At 34.7% G+C, this 21,171-nt stretch overlaps 1 protein-coding gene across 1 annotated transcript; it reads left to right on the top strand.

Moving 5' to 3' along the window:
- The first annotated feature begins 19,993 nt into the window (after positions 1-19,993).
- LOC112050300 (achaete-scute complex protein T3-like) lies at positions 19,994-20,900 on the top strand. Its single transcript, XM_024088536.2, has one exon. The coding sequence runs from the start codon at positions 20,053-20,055 to the stop codon at positions 20,680-20,682; it is 630 nt and encodes a 209-aa protein (XP_023944304.2). The 5' UTR covers positions 19,994-20,052; the 3' UTR covers positions 20,683-20,900.
- Positions 20,901-21,171: the final 271 nt, after the last annotated feature.

Here is a 21,171-nt window from a genome sequence, read left to right as displayed (position 1 = left end):
CAAATCGCTTTTCGTGCTACCTCTCACTAACCTCAACGATAATGATCCGTAGGTCTCTTGCTATTCACGTGTCAGAAACCTATTGGTTTGGCGCGAAGAATTCTGAATGTATGAATCACATTTCTTGAAACTTAAGAGGTCTCTTGTAAGGAGTCGAAAATTGTGCTGAATAGGCAAATGGAAAATTAATTAATTAATTTAATTAATGGACATTTGATGTTGGTTCCTTTTGGTAGACGTTGAACCGTGATATTCGAGCTGATTTTAAAGAACAACCTAAAAAATGTAGGCATTGTTTTTTCGACCGGTGATCATAAGTTGGCAGCTACTTCACTGAAGCAACGTCCATACGCAACGTACCATGCGACGAAGCTATTTAAAGAGTAATTTTGGGTTCTATTCGCTGAGCTTTTCGCTACGAGCTTGTTAGTCGTTGAAAATTAGTAAATGTCGTTTAACTTACTAACGCGAAAGTTTGTATGGATGTTTGTTTGGATGTTTGTTACTCTTTAACGCAACTACTGAACCTGAACTGAATGGAAATACATTTTACTTTGGGCTTTTAATCCCGGAAAATCCATTGTTTTCGAGGGATTTGTGTAAAACTAAATTTCACGCGGACGAAGTTGCGGACGTCCGCTTGTTGTTTAATATAGGTACCTACTTTACTTATCTATTAAGAACTTCAAATGAGAATAAATTGTTTCTCTATGAATTTTTGTGTTTGTATGAAACAGATAAACGAAAATTACATAAAGTTTGATTTACTTACTTAGAAATGGCTACACTATTGAATCTTTACGGCTGACTGGTTTGTATGCGGCATTGTATCGGAATTCTAAATCGTTCGTCGGTACCTCTTTGACGGTAAGGTGGCAACCTTACCAGAGAAAATCATAGCTATCATTAAGGCAACTATACAATTGTAATTACATCTCGTATATAAAACAACTCACTAATTCAACAATGAAGCCGTAAATTGCTTGAGACGTCGTAAGCACTCTTGTAGTATTGGCTGCTGACAAATAAATTGGTTTGAATTCTTACAGAAAAATAGCTTTCTTATTTTTAATAATTTCGACACAAATACTCTTGCCTCATATACTCATGTATGTTCATGTTTTGAGAATGCTTATCAATTTGTAGTATAGACGATTTTGTCAGTAACAATATAAATAAATTTTATTTAGACAATACTCGTACACACATCGATATTTAGTCCCTAGGTAAGTTGAAGGCACATAAATATGAACATTTGGATGGAAATATTGGAAATTTTGGAGTTTTTTACTTAATCACCCCAGAAGGATTTCAACGACTTTGTATGAAATTCACTATAAAATGTCTTTACGTGGTTAAAATGTATAAATGATACAGAATTCTAAATTTTAAACGAGTTTTTACAGCTGTTAATATGCCCAAATATATTCACTTCAAAAATAAAAAGAAATAATTCAATTAAAGTTCGGATTGTAAATAAATGCTTACGGACAACACTGAAACAAAAAGGTGTGGCGGTATTCAGTTGCAGACGAAAGGGTAATTTGATTTGGTATTCAAATAAAAAAATCACTGTGAACTGTGTGCTATATGCTGGGGACTGACGTCGCCTGCCGCTGGCGTGACGTTGACTTGAAGGTTTATTTAATCAAGACTAGGGACTGAGTCCCTGAGGCCTTGGGAATCCATTGCCGTCTCAATTTGAACTGCCTCCGTACAATTGCAAGTTGTCCCGGGGTGATACTGGGTTTAATGGAATTTCTGTACGCTTGTTTCGGTTTGCATTTGAAATCAGTAGTTGTTACTTTGCCATCGGCCAGATTATATTAAAATGACCTAAAATATTTATTAACTTCTACAGCCAAGCAAGCGGTAATGTGAAACGACACTAGTACAATAAATCCATATTATTGTAGGATTAAATTGGAGAATTGGATATAGATAGGCAAATAAAATGGTTTTTATTTAGTGCATATTATTTTCATACTTTTATAAACTATTTGAAAGTGAGTTTGTTTCACCACTTTTACGGCTAAATCATTAAACCAATTTTAAATTTTTTTTCACCAATGGATAGGTGTATTATTAGCGAGCAGCATGGGTTTAATTTTATCCCCGAACTTTTACGAAAAAAGGACATTACGCTGCTAAAACCAGGAGGCGCTCTTAGTTTTGCGATGATTTGATTGATTGAAGAAAACATATTGGTATTCGCGTTTATAAATTAAAAAATGTAAAATATCTGTAGATATCCATATTCTTGTTTCATTTTAAGAAAATTTGCAAGCTTCTTGCATAATCGACCGTTCGATTTTGTCCATTGTTCCTCTGGGAAGCTCTGCCGCGCTTTAGCTCGGAGGGTAGTATAAAATTTGTATAACAAATGAGGGGCGTGTCGGGGATCCGTCACAGTGGCCAAGACCGCCGCGTGGGGCGCTAGATGGGTGGCCTAAGACATATTAACCGTAAAGCTTCGGGCACACATTCATGTGAGGTACGGAGGTGATAGGGCGATCGCACATCTATCAGCATGTCATATTTTTTATTGTAACTAATTACTTCGACTTAAATGAGCTACCGTTAACAATTTCAATGTTAACGATGTTAAGTTATTTTGTCTCCACTTACATTGTTTAAACCTAGTATTTTTTTTTACTTACATCAGTGAGTCAGTCAGACAGGTTAGAAGATATGGAGCTTAGACCCACCACTACTCCAATGCGGATTGACGGGCTTATGCAGATAATAATGTTTGGTTCAGTAACGATCATTATCAGATCAAAGAGGCAGTTACGTATTGTAACGAAGATCATTCAGTCTGAAGGTGATCAGAGGAACTAACAAGATCAAAATATCGAGTTTGTGTTTATTTTCGGGTAAACACTTTTGCGTAGAACATTGTATAAAATACTGTTTTTTTTTTAAAATAATAACAAGTCTACGATAAGATTCTTGAGACGGCGCATATTGTGAGGAGGTTCTTCTCTCTGGAACCCTGACCACCAGTTGCTTGTACACTCAAATGTCCTGCAGCGGGAAGGTTGATTTTTTTTATAAATTTATAATAGTATATAAATCTTTAATAGTGTTTTGTATTATATTTAGTATTTTATAAACGTTGTTAAAAATTAAAAAAAGACAAATAAATAAAAGAGAGATAGTCTTCTAGTACAAGTGTGAAATTTCAATAAAGAATTTGTGAATTTATATTGAATTTTAATATTAAAAATGTTAAACCTTTAAATACGCAGATGTTTGATATAATATTTCCATATTGCCTCTACGAGTTTTTTCTATGTAAGTATCTATTTGCGAAATCACATAAAGTTTGTCATTCTGAGCAGGTGTAAGCTAAGCTTTAACGATCTTGCTACAAACGATCTATAAGGCTTTTTATATGTAATTATTACGCACTTACACTCTTTTTACACTATATTTTCGGATTATCGCTGCGTAATAACCGTTAATACTACTAATGGTGCTTTTCACTTTTTAGTTTGTGGTTTAGACCACTGTTTTTATAGACTTTACGAGATTAAGTAATAAAGTTCTATAATAGGTAAGTACTCGTTTAGTAAAGAGCAGATTTAACTATATTTAAGAAATTGTTAAATAGAACCCGTGCCAGCAGCTTATAAAAAACCTTGAATTAAAAGAGTTTATATACACATTCTACAAAATTAAAGATTACAGATTTTCCGTGGTTTCACCCGTGTGGTTCCCGTTCCCATGGGGATACGGGGATAAAATTAATCATGTTTTACTCGCTGATAATGTAGATTTTTGCTGGTGAACGAACTAAAAATTATACATGTAAACTTTCTTCTTGATTCAATCTACCTAGTTCAAAACCGTATTAAAATCCGTTGCGTAATTTAGAACTCTAGCGGTCAAAGGCGGAATGCGTCTGTTTTATTCTATACTGTATATCAATGTAGGTATAATGTTGATAGGCCAGTAGATATGACCTCTGCCTTCGATTCCGGAGGGTGTGGGTTCGAATCCGGTCCGGGCATGCACCTCCAACTTTTCAGTTGGAGGTGCATTTTAAAAAATTAAATATCACGTGTCTCAAGCGGTGAAGGAAAACATCGTGAGGAAACATGCATACCAGAGAATTTTCTCAATTCTCTGCGTGTGTGAAGTCTGCCAATCCGCATTGGGCCAGCGTGATGGACTATTGGCCTAACCCCTCTCGTTCTGAGAGGAGACTCGAGCTCAGGAGTGAGCCGAATAGGGTTAATAATGATAATGATGAATGATGAAGTACCTATAATGTTAGAAATAAGTAAAATATTATAACGACTAATGCAGTCTGCTAATGCAAACCTTCGTTTCAAAATCGAATTTTAATATCAGAATCTTGGTTTTATTCATTCGATAATAAAGCCTGACCGCGCATAATCGGCACATTTGAATATCAAACAAACTTGAAGAACCATTGTTATCGGCAGTTATTTGTTAACGTCTGAAGTTGTTAATACCATGTATTTATTAAACGAAACCTCGCGTTCACAATGCAAGCTGAGAAACCAGCCACCTTAGCGAGTGCAACATAGAATTAAGCTATTACTTATCCCAACAGGTTGCTTGTTTTGGCGAAAGATTATTGTTCTATACAACGCCCCATCACTTTTGATACTTTGTATATTTTATTCTCTGTTTATGTTATCTTTGACTTGGATTATTATTGATGAAATATGTGATTTAAACAGGGATATTAGATACAAAACTAACGTTATCATTTTTTTGTATGTTCAGTTAAGTTACGGAATATGGAGTTAGTAATGAGATATTAAATTATTTAATTTAAATTAAAGCGTTAATCGGATCGGTATATGTTTTTAACAATTTAATGTAACATGAGTTCAAAATTGTTGCATCAATCTACAAAATCATTAAAACCTTCAAAGTTGGATATGCAAATAAGTGTTTGTTTCTCAAATCGAGAGTATTAATTTAGTTTCGGAAATCTGAAAGATAATCTGAATCAGAATGGACGCATCATTTGCTATCCAAATAGCTCCGAGCGAAATTCGTAAGGCTCAGTTAGAGCAGGGTTTCTCAAACTTTTGACTCCACGAATCCCTGTTAAAATTTCCAAGTGACAGCGAACCCCTTTACTAATTAATGAAACCCCCCCTCCTCAAAGAAAAAAAATATTTGACTGTTGAAGAAAATAGGGTTTTTTTTGATGATTTAATGTTATGGATGATTGTTTTTGTTGGATTCAATGTTAGGAGTTATTTTGGATAATTTTAACCTTAATTCTGACTCGGTATAAGTTATCAAGCCACCATTCCGTAAATCTTGTCGCGAACTCCCTGCTGTCAAATGGCAAACCCCTAGGGGTTCACGTACTCCACTTTGAGAAACCCTGAGTTAGAGGAATACTTTGATTTCCGATCAGATAAAGTCCAGTTTTATTTCATCGGGTATCTGATATAGGGCAAAATCATACATTGTTTATGTACGCAGAAGGATTAATTTAATATTGGTTGCGGTTTGTAGATTAATTGCAGGATCGAGTTCTAATTAAGTGGTAGGTAAACAGTCCAACAACACTTGTACGACGTTTTAATTACGTTTTGATTAAAGTGTCCATTGATTTGGGTGCAAAAAAGGAAATTTATGTGGTGGTTTTTCACACCTCCTAATCGAAGGGAATTATTATTTTGAGTGTGAATGTGTATACCGGATGTAGCATTGAGATTATTAAAATTGCATGTGGAGCATATCAATTGTATGTGTTTACAATGTTGAATTTTGACAGAAATGTTTATAGCGCAATTTATGGGCAGATTTCCATCTTTTCACAAATCCGAAAATACACTTATTTATATCTACAAAATCTCGATAATTCTTCTTTGATAATGAAATCATTACATTATTAAAAAAAGATTTCTACGACGTTTTACGGCATTTTTAATTTGTCTCCAACGGGGACAAGAAAAGATCGTTGACCATAGAGCCTGAGTTTTACATTTTTTGAAGACTTATGTTCGGTTTGTTTGTTTGTTTTCTTATTTGTTAAACTTGTTGGTAACAGAATAAATAGTACAGCTAGAAATGTTACTTTGGCACACTTTTTGTGCAAGAAGAGTGATAGGAAAATCATTTTTTATTCAAGAAACATACTTTTATTAAGTCAGTTATTTATTCAGTTCTTTATTTATATATTATGTTATCATCTCCATATTCTTTTACATGTGTGTATATCTGAATTCCCAGGGCCAACGTCATATTGGCCAGTGGGCATTCCCCTTTTAGCAACTCTTATTCCTACCGTAAGTAAGTATGGTAGACAACTATAGAGTTTGGTCTATGGTGGCTTTGGAAGGTAGTAGGTTTCCAACATCTAGCCTAAGGCGTCCAAGAATAAAGTGTATTTTATAAAAGGGTTCTTACGAATCCTAACTGTTCGGCGACTGGAGATAATTCTTATACTATTCCAAAGATAAGAATTGTCACCGGTCTATTCTCATAAAAGGCTCATCAAAATTTCGTAGCAATTCTTTCGTTCTGAAAAGTAATACGTATTATATTATATAGAAAAAAATACGTTGACACGTGAATAAAGCCCAGTGGATATGACCTCTGCCTAAAAATTTTATAAATTCGAATAAATAAATGTTACGCAGTCGTATTCACTGACATTCGTAATAATTGTTATTTATAGATAAAGTTACTGTAAATATTAAATATTTGCACTTTCTTAACCTTTATTTGTCTTGGACATGCATCGTTAATTTAATTTTAAATGTTCTTTAAAACTGACCATAATTAATGGCCACATAATCTATTAAAAATACATTAAGGTAAAGCGCACTATTTGATGTGGGAGATAACTTGAGTGCTTTAGTAATCCACATGTGTTTTAGTAATAAAATATTAATTGCCTGCTGCTGAATTTACTGCTCTCTGATCTTATGGGCTTAGAAAAATAAAATTTTCATGAAATATTTAAGTCATTACTATTTTAAAGTAAAGACATTAAAAGCGAGGTTTTGAATAAAAATGGTTATTTAAAATTATTCAGACTTACAATCAGCTGATAGTCTGTACTTTTCATCACCATTATCATCCATATTCGGCTCACTGCTGTGCTCGAGTCTCCTCTCAGAATAAGAGGGGTTAGGCCAGTAGTCCACCACGCTGGCCCAATGCGGATTAGCAGACTTTACGTACGCAGAAAATTAAGAAAATTCTCTGGTATGCAGGTTTCCTCACGATGTTTTTCCTTCACCGTTTGAGGCACGTGATATTAATTTCTTAAAATGCACATAACTGAAAAGTTGGAGGTGCATGCCCCGGACTGGATTTGAACCTACGCCCTCCGAATCGAAGGCAGAGGTCATATCCACAGGGCTAGTACTTTTATCTCGGAGATAATTATATTTAATTCACTAACAATGACATGACGCATTGTCATACTTCAAAGAATGTTTGTCAAGATTCTGCGTATAGTATTTCATTATCAGATAAACGCCACACAATCTATGGGGGAAATTTATGAGTTATTACAAGACATAACTCCACGTAGACTCTTATACACCAATTTAACGTATTTAATTAACACTGTCAGCTTATTTAACGATATAATACAAAGACCTATCTCCATAAAGGAGAGGCATCAATTACTTTATTCCGAGCTGAAAATTTGCATTGAAAATTTATAGGAAAATAGAAAAGTTTAGTCCTTCACAGACTCGAACCCAGAACCTTGTGATCTCAAGTGGATTAACTGCTGGACTAACGAGGCATACTGAGATTATTTACAGTAAAAAAATATATATTGATCCTCAATACAAAACGAATTGAAATCGAAATGAAATGGGAATGTAGATTCAAATTTTTAATCAAAAAGGCTTATATTTGTCTCCTCGTCGCCCCGTAATAAATTGTCACGGTAAATCACACTACCACATTTTATCGTTCCAACTCTTCGAGTTACTTTTAATAATAATCATTAGTGTGTCTAATGTTTGTTAATCGTGTGTATAAATTATGAGGCCACCATGCAAGTGTATTTGATATCGGGGACATTCGTTAGAAAAAAATTAAAAGGATAGTTAAAAGATGATAGCATTTGCTTTAATAAAGAGTTCAACGCGTTTGAAGCTTACACATTTACGGAATTATTAAAGAAAGGGAATTATTATTCAAAAGACAGGTAAAGGTAAAAAGGTGACTTTGCGTATTCTACTTATTTATTTCTAAGTATACTATAAAACGTACCTATTACTAAGTAGGAAAGTAAGTGAGTATTACTTATTATTATCAGTCGGAAAGCAAATATTAATTACGAGAACCATTAACATCTAAGCAGGTGATCTTTTCCACAAATCAATATTTAAAAATGTTAAAAGCTTAACATCATTATAATTCTGTTTGTGTGCAGATGACACAATTAAATGAATGAATGAATAAAATTTTCTTTATTGTCTATCAAAAAATAAATTATACAAATAAACAAAAAGCCTTAGAAACTAATGTATGTACAATTGACAGCGTTATTAGTTAGTCTTTGTGTTTAATTAACTCGTTAACGTTAAGTTATACTTAAATTACACAAAAGAAGATTTCGCAGAAGAACTAAAGTCACTGACATATAGTCGCGAAACTAAAGTGGTAATGGGCAGGCGACAAGTCCCGATGGACGTTGGGTTCCTAAGGTGATGGAATGGTCCCTGAACTGCAAATCGCAATGTTTTTTGACCCCCCACTAGGTGGACCGAGGGCAAGCAGGTTACTGGTGGTTTGAGGCGTGAGGATTTGAACTACATGCAAGAGGCCTATGTCCAGCTGTAAAAGTTCATTTGCTGATAATGATGATGATGATGATGATAATGATGAGGTATCATGTATGGAAAATTCATTTATAATAAAAATAGTTTATTTATGATTATATACCACATAAATTAATTATTATTATTAAAACACCAAAAGCCGTAACGCGCGACTTTTATATTGCTTTTCAGAGAAATCAGTATTTTTAATGTATTTTTTATGCACATTTAATATAAACTGTTACAAAATATGCTTAATAATGAGGTAGATAGTAATTTAATCGTGGATTTAATCTAATGATATTTAGTCACTAATAAGTTAGTGAAATGGCGTATTATATTTCTTTAAGTAATAATTAAGTCGTTGATATCCCCTACTGGTCAGTGCTGTTCACGCGGCATGGTGTAAGCTTTATGTGCTTTCTATTAAGTTGGCGCAGAGATAAGGCACGACTATCTTCAATTAATAATTAACATCGTCAAGGCAAGAGTGAATAGAGACTTTTAGGCAGGCATCTTAGATCTCATCATTGCTTTCTACCAAACAGGCATAAGTTTGATTAAAATAGTCAAACACATGCCTGTTGACCATAAAATAATCTTCTCAAGGTTTTTGTTAGCAAAAAAAAAAAAAGAAATTTCATTATTTACAAGACAGCTATCCATCTTTTTAATTTGATAAAGCTTTTGTTTGTATGTGTGTGTGCAATAATAATCCAAGGGGTAGGAATACCTTTCGCAATAGCCGCAGAGCTATTAAGTCTGAATTTATAAGAATATAATTTTTTCTAGTACAATAATATAAACTTTCTGTTCGCGATAGTCTCTTAAACTAATGTTAAATATTGTATTTATTACTGCATACATTTGGATTTACATGCAGTTTACATCAATGCACAGAGTGAGTCATAAGAAAGGTTTAAGAATACATGTAATTTGTGGAGATTTTGTAGTTGAAATAATTGAAGTGCCGGAAATAGTCAAACGATGTGGGAGTCTGGTGGCTGGTAGGAGGCTTCGGTCGTGGCTAGTTACCGCTTCTATCTAAGATTGCACCATCACTTACCATCAGGTGAGATTGTAGTCAAGGGCTAGCTTTTAAAGAATAAAAAAAAAGTTGCCCTTTTTAGAACTACAAATAACTTGTACGTGATGGCATAATATATCCATCTTATATAATATGGTCACAGATTCGCACCGATTTTCGCTTCGAAGTTGCGGACGTTCTTTTGTTTATTATCTCGTACACCCAGCATTCAAAATAGGTATACCTAAAAATTGAAATAAATTGAAAATTTTTCTTTTAAATAACAGAGAACAGTTTTAACAAATTTTACAAATTAAGGTGGTCGTATGTCTATGCTATTCCTGAAATATTATAATGTTGTTTAATTGTATTAAATTTGCTTACAGCTCTGCAGGCGTGCTGTGTATGGTGGAAGGTTGAGAACCCAAGACAGTAATTTACTGCACAAAACATCATCGTTCTGATAATTTTATTACTCAAACTGTAAGTGTTACCTTAGCCCTGTCTGAATATCAATTAATATTCGTAATTTAAAGTATAATTTGGTCTGTGGCTCATAAGAGGTGTAATTTTTATGTCAAATGCACCAATAGAATTATAACTAATTATTATAAAGTTTCAACATTATATTTAGATAGTTTTGTAGTGGTCTCCAACTGGTCGATTAACATTTATTTGTATCTTTGTCTGAAAATTCATAATATCTTTTTTTTTTATTGTACAATCTGACGTAGTTTAAGCCTTAGTTAGTTACCACTTTTGTGGTATAGGGTATCACTAAGCGATTCCTGTGCAGGTATAAGATATTGCTATAGAAATGTAGATTTAATTTTCATCAGATTAGATAACTGTAACTGGTCGATGGATAATAGATATATTTTTTTATAGTTTTACTTGATGAACCAAACTGATGGTACACTAGATGTCAAGTGAAAACCATAACCATAAGTTACAGGGTGACACTTCGCAGGACAAGCATGGGCATCAAGGGCAGCCTGGGATCAATGACCTAAGGCAAAGGTGTTAAGGTACGTTGTGTTTATATATACCTAAAGTCTGAACACAGCAATGCTGTTTAATAGCACAAACTAGCATACCAGTAGTACTTGTCTTAACGAGCTCTGACACAACCTATCATTAAAAACTGATGAACTCAGGCCACAACACTCTTCCAGAGTGGCCCTAAGCCGAGGTTTGAGTCTCAGCGTAGACGCTCTAACAGTGGAATTCATAGACGTTGTAGGGAATCATTCACCCGCTGAGTCAAATTCTCGAACAAATAGAGGTTAAATTTGACACTCAGCGCGTGAATGATCCCCTGGGGGTACCCCTACAACCTCTATGAATTTCACTATTAGAAAATCGTTCCGCCCATCACTTCTCCTTTTGACTACGGCTCCATCAGGTGATGCTTCTGCACTCTTCAAAATCCTCCGTGACGCCACTTAAGGAGCATACCGCACATACAGAACTTTCTCTGAAAATAATGTCATTTTCAATAAATAGTCACTTAATATACCTTCCTTCCTTCCTTATCAGCTGATAGACATCCACTGCTGGACATAGGCCTCTTGCATGGACCTACAAGCACAACGATCTCGAGCCGCCAGACTTAATATATACAATAACAATCAATAAGTAAAAGAATTCAATTCATATAGAAAGGCATGTCGCGTGCGATCGTATGAAAGACGTAAAAAAAGCCATCTTCATGTAAGGACGCGGCGACAATAGGATGAGACCACTAAAAAGCTAATATGTCAATGGGGGGCCTGATGTTGCGTAACAATGCGATTCTGAGGGCACTGTCAGGCGTATAACTTTATTAAATAGAAGCTAAGAAGCTATCAAATGAAAGCGTGGAGGATTGATAGGTTTAAATGTGGCTTAGGTGCCCGCAATATTGAATTACTCGGCCATTTTTTGCAGGGGTAAACAAATATCACTTAATGCCCATTGAAGGTACGCGCAGCTTATGTTTATCTTCTACATTGAACTTTGCGCATGTGGGGCATGCGAAGTTGATTGATCTCGTGTTTGTTAGAATAAGTTTACATTCTTTCAAAAAACCGCAAGTTTCTTACAGCACGTAGATCTTCTTTTCAACCGACTATAAAAAAGGAGGATGTTTTTAATCCGACGCGTTTCTTTTTAATGTTTGTTACCTCGTAATTTAGTTACTTAAATTTAGTAATAACTTCGTAATTTAGTAACCAGTTTTAAAAATTCTTTTTTTTTGTTTGGATGAGTATACTTCCAGATTGATATCATTTCATTTTCATAAAAATCGGTTTAATAATTTTGTGTTAAAATCAGACGAGTCTTTGAGGTCGGTTAAATTTTTATGTTAAAAATATTATTTAATTTTGAGTTTATTGGCAATAGGTAATTCATAAATGCCATTTGTTATTAGACTTGTCTTATATTATTTGTAATTTTTTTTAATTTTAAACAATGTAAAATAAATCGGTTTAATGATTTTGTGTTAAAATCAAACTAGTCTGAAGTCGGTTCCATTCCATTATGTTATAAATTAATTTTGAATTGATTGGCAATAGTAAGGTATAACAGAATAGTTAAACCATAAATGCCAATTGTTTTTATACTTGTCTTTTATTATGACCTGTTTTACTTTTGTGATTGTCAAAATGCAAGGCGCAACTTTAAATGCATGTTTGACTAAAGCTTTACTCAGCAAAACTTTTAGCAAACGCTACTCATCGAATAGTAACATCCGCTCCGCATCCGGAAAGGTGGCAAGCTCAAATAAAAGCTGCCATAATTCGTCATATTATTCATAAATATAAATCAGTGCAAGATCGGCAGATGCGAAAGGATTGCACACATGTTGGCAAGGTGTGTTCTTGGTATGGCTTGTGCCGAACTTCGCGAATCATCCCTAGCGATATTAGATGTTTTACGCATCTGTCATAGACGCGTATGTGTCTTGATCTATTTTTATTCAAAACTGACTTTTGCATTAACGTATATATTTCTACTATTATTATAAAGAGGTAAAGTTTGTCGTCGTCATCAACCCATATTCGGCTTACTGCTGAGCTCGAGTCTCCTCTCAAAATTAGAGGGGTTAGGCCAATAGTCCACCACGCTGGCCCAATGCGGATTGGCAGACTTCACAGACGCAGAGAATTACGATAATTCTCTGGTATGCAGGTTTCCTCACGATGTTTTTTCTTCACCGATTGAGACACGTGATATTTAATTTCTTAAAATGCACACAACTGAAAAGTTGGTGGTGCATGCCCGCAACCGGATTCGAACCCACACCCTCCGGAATCGGAGGCAGAGGTCATATCCACTGGGCTATCACGGCTTGTAAAGTAAAGTTTGTGGTGTTGTAATATAATCTCTGGTTCTACTGATCCAATTTTGGAAATTCTTTTACCACTAGAAAGTCACATTATTTGTGAGTTTCAGCTAGATTTTATCCCCGTATTCTCACGGGAACATTCCAATTTTTTATTTTCTAAGTTGCACTCATATAAAATGATATAACTATAATAAATAATAAGATAAATAATACATATGAGTGCTTGATAAGATGTCATCTAAACTAATAATAAAGAGGTAAAGTTTGTGGCATATCGATTTTAATTTTTTTTACTACTAAGAAGCCACGTTATTTGTGAGTGTCACTGTATGACGTAAGTAGACTCAGTACAAGTTATTAAAAAAATAACAATGATAATTTAAAGTTATCCCCATTGATATAATATACGATTATCCCTGTCCTAAGTAAAAAAATGTCAGTACACCAAAAAACTCATCACAACACTTTTGCAACAGGAGGACATTGAACCTAAAATCTATAGGATTTTAGTATCTCTCCTAACCGAAGAGCTTATTTAAGGTTTTGCCAAACTTTGTGTACGTAAAAATACCTAAAATTATGTTTTAAACGATCTTAAAAATAACTTTTAAATTTACCATGCAGTAATGTTATTAAGTCCGGCAAATTATTTTATTAGTGCATTCAAATTACTTATTTAGGGAGCTTTCATACATGACGACATCGACCGGCCACCGTCAGCGGACTATCTGCTGCAGACTAAAACGTCATTTATTGCGTAGTGAATAATATAAGAATAGGCCGATTGAGTCTTTTTTTTAAATGAATACATAAACAATTTAGTTTTTTAAATATTTTTTTGACAATACGAGCCAAAACGCTTGTCGGTCATTATGGTCTATATTTAACTGTTTCATGACTTCACGTTAACACTTAATATCAACCAAACCGAGTGTTTGACAAAATAATTTAATAACCAAATGCACGAGAGCGTTTTGATTTTTTGGAAAAATTTAATAAATAGATAATTTTTATATTAAGTTTTCTATGTAATCATTAACTTTTATTTATTGATATCGATATAATATTTCGGACCCTTGTTCCATGTAGCTACTTAACGAAATTGTTTATATTGAATTTGATAGGACCTGCTTATTAATGTGAATTAATCTGTTCAAACAATAATGAACAGTTTATTTTCATGGCTCGCTACAGTCTTTAGTTTCTTATAAGATAGGGAGATATAGAGCTTAAACCCTCCACTCTATAGAACGTTGGAGGAATACGGTGATAATAATTAAATTTTTCAGATAAAATTCATTTTCATATTTCAACCCAGAAATCGAATTCAAGACTTCATTTACAAACCGAAGTAGTCAAGAACCAAGGAGGCAGTCTTGTGTACGGAAAACTAGTGAACCGAATAAAATTAGCTCCAATACGCGGCTTACATCACGTGTGAATGCTCCCTTAGTCTCAAAACATTTACCAATAACAATCAAAATACAGTCCACTTAAGATATCCATACGTTAATAACATTGTTAGTTCCTAGCAGTAATCCGGCACTAAAGAGAATCGTAAGGACACGCGGCGTCTTTGTGAGCCATTTCAGTTCCAGTTTAGTAATTAAACTTACAACTTTATCGATCAAAGACTTATCCAATACACGCAGACCACCGCGCCGCATATTTGCATGAATTGTATGAACTGCGTGTAATGGCGGCTGCAAACGTTCTGATCACGTGGACACTGGTCCGACCGGGTAGAGTAAAAACTTAACCTGTTTTTTTGAATAAAGAAATGCTTTTTTTTAAATCAACCAAATATATAGTACTGTGTAGTTATTTGTGAATTTTTATTTTTTAATATAATATTATAATATTGTTTTTTATTACTTGCAGAATATTCGAACACGACAGTTGTCTTCACTCGTCTATAATTAAACGAAATATACATATTAACAGGTAGAGAAGTACTTTCGTAAAGCTGTAAAGTTTATAATTTATATTTTGTATCTCAAACTTCTGTCCACCATATTAAAATGTCGGTTCATATATTTTACACGTAGTTGCTTACTTAAGTTATGTTACGAGAAACTCCTTGTATCTAAGTTAATAAAATTATCAAACTCTTCAAATATTATAATAAATGTGTAAACTTTTATTATTATTTTAGAATTTAAGCCATTGTGAGTAGCCGCGTTGAATAAACAAGTCCATGATTAAGTATCCTTGATGAGTTCGTAGCTAGTCGTGCATATTCCGATAAAGGCTATTCCTATAATTAAAAAAAATGTTTGCAAGCGCTTTCTTGTTTAATTTTATGGACGTTAATGTTTTTGAAACTCTATTTGAGTCGGGACGTGTACGACTATGTAATGTTTCAGCTAGGCATTGCTCGGGTAATGGAACTGTCAGGCGATCGGTTCTTGTCTATAATCCACCGAATGAGTTTATTATGAGCACTGCCCACTTATATGTAGATTCGATTCGATATGTTCGGATAAACACTAAATTTCAAAGGTAAAGTGGAATGTGTCCAACTTCTTCGCCTTTATTAACGATCAATTGTGTAGGTAAGATGTTTCGAAGAATTTTTTCCATATAAAGAAACAATATTAGCTACACTGTCGTATTAGGCATCTTTAGCTTGAAAGCGAATCTTTTATCGGAACGCACTAAAATACTAGATGAAAGAGAATTGCAAGCTAATAAAGTTGCAGGTTCTAACAATCGGTGGAATACTCTTCTTTTTCTATTATACCTAGTTTAGTAATACTTCGTTGATTTCCCACGGGAGTAAGCTCATGATAAGTTATTTTTTAGTTTGGTTTAAGTTTATAGTCTATTTTTAAAATCTATTTGCATAGATTTAAATAATTTGGAAAAATATTTTTTTAGTAAATATCAAAACACTTAGACCTAGCTCATGAGCTAACCGCCATGTGGAATATTAACTAAATTACTGTCAATGAACTTAAAGTGAGAAGCTTCGACCTACACCTTAAGAAGCTTTCGCTTAACTGCTCGATCAAGAGTCGGTTACAGAAGGCATTCTTGAGATGACCGGTTGCTTAGGCACTCAAATGTCCCGCAGCGGCAAGGCTGAATTTTTTATTTCTCAACTTTTAACAGTGGTTTATTAATATTGTTAAAAATTAAAAAAAAACAAATAAATAAATGAAAAAAAGCAGAACGTATATTGTGTACCTAATGTCTTTGATATTGTTTACTGAAATAGTGATAGATAAAAAGAAATTGATAGTGTTCTAAACCTTGTTTTTGTAACTGATTTAGATGTTCAATCAAAAAATGTCCAAAGTTTTTCTTTAAAAGGCTATTCATGTCATTATTACCCGCGTCATACGATCGTATTTAAGTACATGTGATACAAAGGTTGTAATTATTGACTATGGTCCCGTTTGGCCTTTTATAGGTCTTTGTGTGGAGATGTCTCTATTTGCGATTTTCTAAGGTGTGGGCTGGCTAAATGTTATTTGACGACGGTATTGTAAGCGCCTGTGGTGCTTTTGTTAGGTTTGTGCACGAATGTATCACTCCCACAATTTTATTATACTTTGCGAATTCACTTGCAGGAAGGAGGCTAGGTAGATGATGGATGGGCGTAGCTTTCATATTCAAGTTCGCGCGTTAAGTTATATGGCTCTTGGGAAACATTAAAATGTACGTGGATTCTGGATGCGAATGTATTGGATTTGAATTGATTATGTAATTATTGCTTCGTCATGTCAGAGACAGTGTAAAATATTCTAACTGCGGAAGAATAACTCATACAGTGCAGCAGCTTGGTAGTTTTTTTTTAAAGCATATTTGCCATTTCTTTTTATTTAATATGACCAATATTCCCACTGACTGTGCTAGGAGTGTGTACGACAATAGACCAACGGGGCGGGAATCGAACCACCACCCCTCGGTGATGAGTCCGACGGCTCTTACCGTTGAGCTATTGAGTGTAATTTAGACAATGTCTTCGGTTCGGTTTAAGTCTGTTTGACAAACATATTTATAACGTGACTTGCTATGCGGATTGTTGTAGTGATTTGCTAAGAATATGAGTCTTTGTATGATATTATTACACACATATCGATATGTCATATATTTAATTTTAAAAACATTCTGTTTGTTGTAATTCAAGGTAGTATTTTCGTTATTTGTATAATTATAGCTATACATAGCTTCACAGCGTACCTATATGCATATTCATTTATGTATTTTTTTAGATGTACTTACAGACCTAAACAATGTAAAACACTCACATTTTAATATCTATAATTTTTCTATAAACTTACCTGATTCTTTTTTCTTTATATGTATCATACTTAATTATGTATGGTTGAATGTAAATTTACCATACACTTTTAATAGTTATATGGATAGGGTGCCAGTGTTTCACATTCAAAAGAAGTTAGCAGGTACACCAGACCGAATCAATGGGGACAAAATTAAATATGAATTACTTCTCGAAGGCGACGCCGAGTCTATTAAACTCAAATTTAGCGCCTCCGTCAATGGGAATGATTGAAGGCTTCTAAACAATCCATTCAGTCTCAATGGCCTGGCCCACATTCCTTGTGTAATCTTTTTACAGCACAATGAATGTCACAATGGACTTGCCCATTGACTGTGTAAAATAACTGCCATAGTCTAAATTAATGTAACCTTTTTCAAAAATTCACTGAACGTACACCGCCCAAGGTGCTTGGAGAGTTTTCTTTGTGAAACTAATAAAATATATAATTTACACCGTAAGTCGGTGGTGTAGAGTTTAGTTTTGAATGATAGGTGAAATCAAAGCTAGGTATTGGCATTGGTTCTGGTCTTTGTCGTGGACATAAATACCATAAAACACGCGTTGTTTCGTGATGGTGGAGGGTGCAATAAATTTCCCATCCCGCATTATGTGCTAAGCATTGATGTGGCACTTGACTTGAGGCACAGTTTAATAGTTTTTAAAGTGAAATTCTTGAAGATCGCCATACAGTATCCCATTTCTATAGAGTTAGGTATACCTACATTACGAGTAATCTATAGTCATATAGTAAGCTTAGGCAGGAGATTCTACATATATTATTAAAAGAATACTTGCCATATTTTTAAAATGACCAGTAACTCCTTTCTCTTAAAATAGTCCTAAAGACTTGATAATGGTCCATCGGGCGGAAATCGAACCTATGATACCCGTACAGCTATTCAGTCTTCAATGTTATACTGTGTATACTTAAACTTACATAATTATGTTGAATATTACGAAATACAAGAATCTTCATCCCAGTTGCGTGAATGTTCAGTGTTTTCAATTACTACTATTTTATCCCTTTTCACTGAAAAATTTAGGACGTGGGAAACATTCAATTTAAAATCAAACCACTAATTTTAATTAAAGACCAGTATCCCGTACTGCTATAAAAGATGTCGTAAGTCTTGTTTCGTCGTTATCAACCCATATTCGGCCTGCTGAGCTCGAGTCTCCTCTTAGAATGAGAGGGGTTAGGCCAATAGTCCACCACGCTGGCCCAATGCGGCTTGGCAGACTTCACACTCGCAGAGAAATAAGAAAATTCTCTGGTATACAGGTTTCCTCACGATGTTTTCCTTCACCGTTTGAGACACGTGATATTTAATTTCTTAAACTTTTAAAACTCCAACTCCAACTTCCAACTTTTTAAAATAATGTGCATTAATTTAAAAAGTTGGAGGTGCATGCCCCGGACCGGAATCGAACCTACGCCCTTCGGAATCGGAAGCAATGGTCATAGTCACTGGGCTATCACGGCTCTTTGTTGTTACCTTACCTTACATTATCTTATCAGCCGATAGACGTCCACTGCTGGACATAGGCCTCTTGCATGAACCTCCAAGCAACGGTCTCGAGCCGCCAGTATGTAGTATCTTTGTTATTAGTTGTGCTTAAATGTAAATCATCTGGAATAATAATAAACACTACCGTAAGCACAATATAAATCGTTGAACACATGTATCAATTACTAATGAGAAACATAGTAAAATATTGTGACATAAGGTTCCACTATATCAAATCATTGACCAATTAAAGATTGCTAAATTATTAATATTGGTTATCAAAGGTAACGAAATCAATATCTACTGACACTGGTTTCAAATAACCTAAACTGTTGTTCTAGAATGACAGTCTGCAATGGCAAGACATGCTACATTTTACAAAGGCTGTAAGTTTACCAGCCCATAGTCCAAACTCTATAATTGGCTACCGTACTTATCCATAGAGCATAGATTCACAAATTTTAACGACCTCTGTGGCGCAGTGGTATGCGCGATGAATTTACAAGATGAAGCCCCTGTGTTCGAATCCCAGCTGGGCCAAATAAGGTTTTCTTGCTGGTTCGGCCATAGCTAGTTAAGACACTACCGATAAAGGCGTACCGCCAAGCGAATTTAGCGTTCCGGTGCGATGTCGTGTAGAAACCGAAAGGGTTATAGATTTTCATCCTTCTCCTAACAAGTTAGCCCGCTTCCAACTTAGATTATCACTTACCATCAAGTGAGATTGAAGTCAAGAGCTAACTGGTATACAATTAAAAAAAATAAAAAACCCATAAATCTTCACAGGCGCTCAGTCTGTTTAGGTATGTGTGTGCTTACATTCCAAACAAAGTAGCCTATACGAGGTTTTAAGCTGTCACACATATTGGTCAATGTTAATTCCACGGCACGTGTACAAAGTTTGGACGGCTCGCGGTGTTTTTGTAAAAATCATATCCCAGGTACGGACCCCAAAAAAAAAGGATAGGGGGGGGAGTGTTCCCTATTCAGTTTTTTTGGCCAGGTGAGCCTTATAAAGAGCCGCGGGACTCTATCCGACTCATTCATTACGTCGCCTTCGAGCACGTTGAGAGTTGAGACCCGTATTTTGTTAATTCGTACACAAAATGTTTCAAAATAAGAACATCGCCGTATCTTACATGACGCCGTACAAAACCGAGCCGCCGAAGTTCGTTCCAATCGCACCGAACCCTGAAAACGACATGGACTGCACAGTGATTAAAAAGTACACGTATAAGAATAATTACACAGGAGCTCAAGCCGCGTCTATCGCTAGACGTAACGCTCGGGAGAGGAATCGCGTGAAGCAAGTCAACGATGGCTTCAATGCCTTGAGGAAGAGATTACCAGCTGCTGTTGTCAACGCTCTATCAGGCGGTGCGCGTCGCGGATCCGGAAAGAAACTTAGCAAAGTTGACACATTACGTATGGTCGTGGAATACATCAGATATCTCGAGAATTTAATCGATGAGAGTGACGCAACTTTAGGAATTAATCAAGAATCAAGCGTCCCCATGGATACTTCTCTATGTGAAGTCGATGAAGGAATTTTTGGAGGAAGAAATTCACCGTACTCTGATTCAGTGCCTTCACCTACAAATTCGGAATGTTCCTCTGGTGTTTCGTCGAGTTATTCTACAGGCAATGATTGTTATACCAGTAATTGTTATAGTGAAGCTAATCCTATTAACGATAATGAATTGTTAGATGCAATCACTTGGTGGCAACAAAAGTAGGAATTCAAGTAGTTAGAACAATTTTAGTGTATATCTAGTCTTTGGTATAAGTTTTTGTATATATTTTTTATTGTATAGGGTTAAGAGGCAAGTTCATGAATAGATATAATAATATATGACGATTGTGAAATAATATATTTTGTATACAAACGGCTGTTAATATTGTAAATATAGCATAAGTTTAGATGAAAATAATAAATAATATTTATGAAAGAAAAGTTCTTGTATTTTATTACTTACTTTAAAAAAAATATTTTAGTTTTAATTTATACTAGTATTCGAATCGGAGTTTGAGTTTGTTTTCTAGTTGACCAAAATTGGCACATAAATACCAGCATTCCTTTAATTTGGGACTAACAGAAAAACTTTTACGCTATGAAATGATAATTTAAATAAGCATATGAGTTTCTTGAGTTTTGCAAGTATATAAGTTTCAGAGAGGAAATATGGAGCTTAAATTCACTACGCTTCTCCAATGCGAACTGACAT

The sequence above is a fragment of the Bicyclus anynana genome, chromosome 6 (genome assembly GCF_947172395.1).
Source record: "Bicyclus anynana chromosome 6, ilBicAnyn1.1, whole genome shotgun sequence".
NCBI lineage: Eukaryota > Metazoa > Arthropoda > Insecta > Lepidoptera > Nymphalidae > Bicyclus > Bicyclus anynana.
Note: the sequence above shows the minus strand (reverse complement) of the source record. Positions and strands in the feature narration are given on the sequence as shown.

Bases quoted from the DNA above. Each gene is read 5' to 3' on its own strand.
- LOC112050300 (XM_024088536.2), top strand. From the start codon at position 20,053: ATGTTTCAAAATAAGAACATCGCCGTATCTTACATGACGCCGTACAAA.